General features: G+C 37.2%; 2 protein-coding genes across 2 annotated transcripts in view; one reads left to right on the top strand and one right to left on the bottom strand.

The window, feature by feature from the left end:
* The window catches only part of LOC107688542 (growth hormone secretagogue receptor type 1-like), a 2,054-nt gene extending 1,156 nt beyond the window's left edge, over positions 1-898 (top strand). The window contains exon 2 of the mRNA XM_016486239.1: positions 562-898. Coding sequence (XP_016341725.1) covers positions 562-866 — 305 coding nt within the window. The 3' untranslated portion in view covers positions 867-898. The remainder of the gene's footprint in view (positions 1-561) is intronic.
* A 4,716-nt stretch (positions 899-5,614) lies between these two features.
* Positions 5,615-7,953, bottom strand: part of LOC107688494 (fibronectin type III domain-containing protein 3B-like) — a 144,202-nt gene continuing 141,863 nt past the window's right edge. Inside the window, exon 26 of the mRNA XM_016486174.1 lies at positions 5,615-7,723. Coding sequence (XP_016341660.1) covers positions 7,412-7,723 — 312 coding nt within the window. The 3' untranslated portion in view covers positions 5,615-7,411. The remainder of the gene's footprint in view (positions 7,724-7,953) is intronic.

The raw sequence follows: 7,953 nt of genomic DNA, 5'->3' as shown, positions 1-7,953 counted from the left end.
TATAGCTTGATAAATAAAACAGTTTATATTAGAAAGAAAAGAATACTGATATTTCTGGAATTTTTCTACGTTTTCATTAAGTAGTTCATTTATCATACGAAATCAAGGTAACAGGGTTGAATAATTAAAATCGTCCTTTAAGAACAAACTAAGATAAAGGGAAAAATCAGGAGACACTTGCCCTTTTGTGTTCTGTATGGGTGATGTTATTTATTTCTTTAAAAATAACATCATTTTAATAAGGGGGAGTTGTAACAGGGTTGACAAAACTTTTTAATAAAATGTGACCAGTAGAATCTACACAAATATATATATATCTTTAGATTTAGAAGTGATTTAAAATAAAAATAAATATAAACATTTTTGTATGTTAAGAAAAATGCTTATAATTTTGAGGTTTAAGTCAATGTTCACACATGTTAATGAGGCTCTTTTGAGGTTTCAAAATGGTATTTGTGCATGACTAAAACTTTTTTCATACTAATAATATTTGCTTTCTGCAACAAGGTGAAGGAACTGCTATTTCACCATTCAGTAACTTTCATTCCCTCTCTCTAACAGCTGTGGTGGTGTTTGCCTTCGTACTCTGCTGGCTTCCCTTTCACGTTGGACGTTACCTGATCTCCAAATCCACCGAGATGGGCTCTCCTCTCATGTCCGTCATCAGCCATTACTGTAATCTCATCTCCTTTGTACTCTTTTACCTGAGTGCCGCAATCAACCCTATTCTGTACAACATCATGTCCAAGAAGTACAGGATGGCAGCTTGCAAACTTTTCAGACTGCATCATACCCCACGAAGAAGCACATCTGTGGTCAAAGGAGAGAGTTCCCTGTGCTGGACGGAATCCACTGCCAGCCTGTGATTCTGACAGACTGACTTTACCATTAACAGCCATTTCAGACCTCATCTACTGCTGCCACCATTTTGCAAGGTAATAGTTCCTCAAAAATCCACATGGATCTCTCATACATTTTCATACAAATCAGAGAGTAGTTTAGAAAGATTCAATTAATTAACAGCCATTCGTCCATTCCAAGCTCAGCATTTCATTAGATGCCTTGATGTTTTATAAAAATATGCTAATAAATAGAGACATAAAAAGGGAGAGGAAAAAGATAACTTCAGTTGCCTTAAATCTAAATGAAATCTGGAAGACAAAATTAGCACTGTAGATACAGCAACCTTATGCGCCCTGACAACAGGGACTGCAGAGGTGATGCCGTTCATTTGCATTGTGCCTGAATGCACGTCATGCTCCTTTAGCAAGTGTTGTCACATCCTTTATGTGTGTGTTCATAAGGCTTGGCTCCAGACCTGAAGCAATACACAGAATTCAAAAGCTTCTGAGGAACGTTAATTAAAAACAAAGAATTCCATTGGTGCATTGAAGTACTCAGACATTATAAAAGCTTGCTTTTTTGTCCTCAGTGTTTCATGTGCTAAATGTAAAACTATTGGTACTGAATTACCCAGTTATACAGAAGAGTTTTATTTAAAATCACTGCAATAAATGTTGTGACAGTATATTTGTGTTACATCCAGTAGTATCTGTTGTGGAAACTGCATGTCCTGTGTTCTAAATGATGTACAGTATAGAAACTTACATATTTGAATATTGTAAAATATGTAAATATACCCATGTTCCATTGGATATCCGTTGTGTTGGAAATTTTCTCTTGAAAATGATGGTTTTTTTTGACAATACACTAAAAAATAGTGTATATTGTCCCTCAAAAATTGCTAGGAAATTTCACAATTAATTACAAGGAGCATCAAGTAACAGTGAATTAAAAATGACATTTTAAAGTAGAAAGACTAAAATAGTATTTTCTTGTAAAACACTCTAGTAATCTCTTATTTACAACTTTGAAAATCATTCTTTAGTTTAAGAACAATGACAGTGACAAACAAGTTGATATACTATATATGATATATATATATATATATGTGTGTGTGTGTGTGTGTGTGTGTGTGTGTGTGTGTGTGTGTTTGTGTGTGTGTGTATATAAATAGATTTATTAAGAAATTAAGTTCTGTGTAATAAAGCATACATTAAACATGGAAAAAGTATTGAACACATGAAGAAAAGGAGGTGCAAAAAGGCATGGAAAGCAAAGACACCAGCAGAAATCTATCAGTAATTAGAAAGCAATCCTGCCCCTAGTCAGTGGATATTAATATTAGCTGATTTAGTCTGAACTGAGCTGGACGATGACATCACTGAATTCAATGATGAACTGCCTTTAACTGAAAATTGAGTGTTTACTATTGTCCTTTTGCATTGACACACTATTTTCCTATTTTGATACTGTAAAGCTGCTTTGACACATCTGTATTGTTAAAAGCGCTATATAAATAAAGGTGACTTGTCTAAAGCTGCTAGAATGGCCCAGACAATCACCTGACTTGAATCCAATAGAACATCTATGGAAAGAACTACAGATTAGAGTTAATAGAAGAGGCCCACAGAACCTTCAAGATTTGAAGACTGTGTGGAAGAATGGGCCAAAATCACACCTGAGCAATGCATGCGACTAGTTTCTCCATACAGGAGGCGTATTGAAGATGTCATAAATAAATTTCAGCAAGCGTGTTCAATACTTTTTCCCTGGGTCATTCCATTTTATTACACAGAACTTACTTTCTGATCTTATTTGTTTTGTTTTCTTTGTATGGATGGATTTATTACTTGGGTTGTTACCGACATCTGGTGAAAATTTCATGTCAACAGCACCTTTAGAAATATATTTACCGAGAAAAATGGTGACGTGTTCAATACTTATTTTACCCGTTGTACAGATGGACAGACAGACAGACCGATAACAGCTGGAATAGTAATTAAATCTAGGACTATGTGGTCATTTACAGAAACTATAATGGGTTCTTCAATAAATAATAAGGAAAGAGTGATGCAATGTTCATTTGAGATGCTCTTATTCTTCATCAGGATCAGTGGATTTTCGATTTCATGGCATCTTGTTACAAATCCTGCTTTCTTCTGTCCTGTGTCCATGTGCGAAGTCTGACTGTTGGTGTTTTATTGCTGTCAAATGAAGGTCAGAGCCTCCAGACTGGAGAGAAAGAGAATTAAAGAGGAGAGCACCTTCATAAATCAGTCAGATCTTGTTATGAGGCAGAAGGTGATGCTGCAAAATGAGATTGTCCATTCACACATGCCACTCCTGCCTTCCCTCACCATAAAACATATGAAAAAGAAAATACCACAGGCCTGATGAAGAAGGGGAGTATAAACACTCTTCAAAGTGTCAATTACAGGTCAATTTCAAATAAATGAGCACCATACCTGGACAATCCGCTTTTAATTATCAACTTCAATTAAAATACTCTCGCATTAAAAGTACAGGCTAATAAAACTCAGATTTTAATAAGTGATTGCAGTCAATTTCCACAAACATAACACTAAATGTCTTCACTTGCAAGACAGTTGTAAGCTGCAACTGCTTTGGCAATACAAATGTAGTGTGACCGGTCACGCCAATAAAGAGAACCTGAAAAGCAAAAAGGAAAATGGAGACAGAGAAAGAAACCAGCAACAAGGACTTACCACAAAAAAATACACCAACAGAATGTAACACAAACCTGAGAAGGATTGAAGCAAAACATAGCAAGAAGGTAGGCATCTATAATTAATGTAAATGGATAAAAATAAATGCTCTGCTATTCAGGCAATCTGATACTGTTCAAGTTGTTCAGGAATTATGATTTATTATTCATTAGAAAACTATTTATCATTTTACTCTACACCATGAATTTTTACACTGGCTTGTTAACGTTTCTGTATGAATAAGTATCTGCTTCAACAGGTTCATATGAAGCACTTTTAGTGGTGAATGAAATTGGACTAGCAGCTTCAATAAACAACATCCTTCTACGTCAAACACCTCAGTACTATCGCTGAACAGCCTTTAAATGTTTCCTACTTGGTGGGTTTTTGAGAATAAGAACATAATCTGAATTTTAGCCATGTCAAATATTGGGTTATGATCAGTATTTGTACTCATTGCAAGGGTTTTAATATTCATGACACGCAACAGACAAGAACCAATGAGTGACTTTAATCATATGAAAGATTAACATGTCCAGTACAAAATACAATTCATCAGAAAAAATTAAAACATTTATTGGGTATAAATATATTACATACACCCTACAGATACAGTGACGTCTTACATACATAGGGTAGTATTTGCAAAAATCTATACATTAACATTGATATGGCAGTTTCTTTTATATATATGCATAAGAAATTGTCTAACATTTACAATACGAGAAAAATGTATGACTGTATAAATCGTAGATCATGACAAGCCTGGAATGTTTTATATATCTTTCCTTTTCTTTTTTTCTTTAAACTGTGAGGTAAAAATACATACATTTTTTTGGAAAATAGTTGAATACACTTATGGTTCTATACATTTCTCTGGGATGACTGAGAGCTGATCGATCTCTAAACATCATGTTCAAATTCATTTTCATATTTTAAACAGAACACAAATAAAACAGAAATAAAATGAAATAAAATACAATATAAAAATACAAAACAAAAAACAAAACAATGCTTAAAAGAAAATGAATAAAAATGGAAATCACTGGTTAGGATCAAACACTACTTATACATAATGGGCAAAAAAAAAAAAAAACGCTAACATTAAAAGGACGCCAATGGACTTTCAGACTTCACACTAAATGTGTTCAAGCCTGTGTGGGCCAGTTTTACAGACATTTCTGACTGCATCCTCAATTTGAAAGCAATAGCAACAATGACTAGGAAATACAGTTTTATCAAGATAAATCTAATAAAGATTAATGTTTCGCTTTAAAAAAGTGCTTCAATTCTGTTAGTTGTCATACTATATATATCTCTATATATAATTCCTTAGCAAAAATACTGGAATAAATTCACTATTGTGCTAAGACATGTCTGGAAAATAAAAGGAAACGAGAAATATCACTTGCCCTCAAAACAGTTTGATTGTTTTGCTTTCCTTTCGGTGTGAAACGGCATGTAAGATTTCACCTCGGAAGGATTATTCAAATAAATGTCACAATTTTCACTACTAAAAAAAAGTGTAGTCACAGATGAAGTTGAACTTAAACGTATGTTTTTCCTTTTCAAGAAATGATGTTCTAGTGTCACAAAGGATTTCTCAAGTAACCCTTTAAATAACAATAAAAAGCAACATAAAAGTGGACAAGCCTCCGCTTTGGCAAACAGTAAGATAACATAAGCGTCATAACACTCTTTTTAGCAATGCCAAATGTAGCTACGTACTGTATGTCCCATTACACGCTCACAAAATAAAAAAGAAAACAGATTAAACATTTGCTACAGTTCTCTATGAAAAGACAACTAGCTGGAGTTCGGCACTTTCTGATAGAAGATGAACAGGCATTTGGTTATGCATAAATGTTTCAGCATGGTACATGCTACATGTTCCCAATTAATGAAAGACATAAACATAACCAGAATTATGAATGAAAGGAATGCTGGCCTTAATCGTTAATCTACAATAGAAATAACTGAAGTAAAAAAACACGCTGAGAGAGAGAGAGAGAGCAAGAGAGCGAGAGAGAGAGAGAGAGAGAGAGAGAGAGAGAGAGAGAATAGGACATAACTACATCTCTTAATTTCTTGAAAAATAAATAAATGAAGATTGCACTTTAATTGCCATTTAAAGTACTGTATGCAATAGACAGTATAAATAACCCTAAAGAATGATACCTTACTTTCCCATTAACTTTGGCAAAGGTATTCTGAGCTAGTAAACGATTTGCTTACGAACAACTGGAGCAAGGCACAGCTTAGGTGAGAAAACAGATCAGATAAATGCATTTAAAACTGCAGATGCAGATACAACGGAATGACGCTAGAGATGGCAGCAATATCAGAATCATTCGGCAACGTTTAGTGTTTTCGCAGCACCCTCTCAGAAACATAGTATTTACTTCTTCACCTCTAAAAAGTCCATGTCCCTGAGGTACAATACAGGCTGTCAGTCAAGCAGAAGAAGCCCTTCTCCATGTAGTTCTACTTTTTAGAAACCTCCTAACTGTTCTGCAAGTTAGGACTCTTTGGATCGACGGGAACTGCTGGTTTGTACCTTTTTCCTTGGCTAAAGATGCACCGCAAGCACATCAGGCTGTTTTGGCATGGCGCAGCGGGTGGAGGAACTCACTGCTGCTTTTGACAATAACCTTGATATGAAGCACCTTAGAAATGTCCAACTGGCTTTCACGGATTCAGAGAAGATGAAACATTCAACGACGGGCGACGGGAACACGACGGGCGAAGTCCTGAGGACCAACGCCATTCACAGAGCAACGAAACAGGCCATTTCGCTTTCACAGCTACACACTGGCTATTGTGACTCCCTGGATCTACAGACACCACACAGAGCCCAAAGTCAGTCTGAGAGGGCCACGTTAGCCTAACCAAAGTCATCCGGGGAGGGGGCGGGAAGGCGAGGAAATAGCCCTGTGTCACTGCACCTTAGGACTAGATGGCCAGAGAAAGAGGGTGTGTGGTGGCAAAGGGCGGCGTTTAACTTCCCTCACCCTCGTCCGCCACCACTACTGACCACAGATAAAGCACCATAGATTGTGAACAGAGAGATCTACTTCAAACTCATTGTTACTTATATTACAATAGCTCTTATAGATTTATATTTGTATCTCTATATATTAGATAACTGATTCCGTTCGTAGGAAAAATAAACACAATAGCAGCATCACTTAAACCACACTTGGATTGCAACTTGCTTTGGCAGCTTAAATGCAGGGGGCTTTACAACGGCCTTACTACGGTAACAGTATTTCGTGTTTCTGAGAAGGATCGTGGTGATGCGTACTGTGAGGTACAAGCAAAATGTGAACATCACGTGATTATGTATCAAAAAACGGCACTGGGTGAACTGTGGGTGTTACGTCATGATTAAGCTATGTAACTTGTGTGTATATATATATCTGTGAAACAAATGCACACTCGGATAAAACAAAGTAAGGCCATGAATGCGGAGAAAATACCGATACATTTTCCTCCCAACATATACGTACACTTAAAGGGATACAAAAAAACGAAGCATGCAAAAACAGGCTGTCGCGCAACTCTTCGTAAGGCTTGATGACGTGGTTTCGCTTCCCCGAAGAGTTCAGAGCGAAATTCACACGCTGTAAAAGAGTGAGTGACACAGCGATGCACAGGCAGGCTGGAAGGCATCAGGAGGGCGAGAGAGAGAGAAAAGAGAAGGAAAGACAAGAAGAGAGCCTGTATAACATACTCAGCCTACAGTACGTCGCGTCGGATGTATACTTTAAGTGTTCGTGTGTTTCTCAAAACGTTTTTTTTTTCCTTGGCTGGCTGCTGGTTCTGCGTTCATTTCGGTATTTTCACTTCATGAAGAAGTATTCCACCACAAAAGCAATGAGGAAAGACAGGGCCGCGAAAGCCCCGACTAAGACCGCCGCGAAGCGTTCGTCTGTGGCGAACATGCCGCTGGGCTTCAGGGTCTCGGGGGAGTTGAGCTCTCCGGGGAGGGTGAGCTCCGTGCGCCGCAGGGTGAAGAGCGAGGACGGGCTGAGCGGGCCGCACAGCTCCTGTGTGCTGTCCTGACACCGCCGACACACGTACACGCGGAAGCGATAGTCTGTGTTGTTCTGCAGGCCAGATATCTGGAAGCTTGCGTCTTCTCCCTTATATAACTGAAAGAGAGAGAGAGAACGTTTGTGAAAAATATAGCTTCATATTCTCAGACTGAGTAAAACATGTCCAACTGGACACCATCAAGAACTGTTTATGTTCCAGGTTCAATACAACTTCAGTTCATTGCATTTATGGCAGTATTTTCATGACCAAAGAAAATTATTTCAGTTATAATTTCAACATTTTCAAATGATGTAAACTATAAAGGAGGCCACCGTTTCTGTGGTTT

The sequence above is a fragment of the Sinocyclocheilus anshuiensis genome, unplaced genomic scaffold (assembly GCF_001515605.1).
Source record: "Sinocyclocheilus anshuiensis isolate Anshui unplaced genomic scaffold, SAMN03320099.WGS_v1.1 scaffold329, whole genome shotgun sequence".
NCBI classification, from domain to species: domain Eukaryota; kingdom Metazoa; phylum Chordata; class Actinopteri; order Cypriniformes; family Cyprinidae; genus Sinocyclocheilus; species Sinocyclocheilus anshuiensis.
This window is presented reverse-complemented; position numbering and strand designations above follow the sequence as displayed.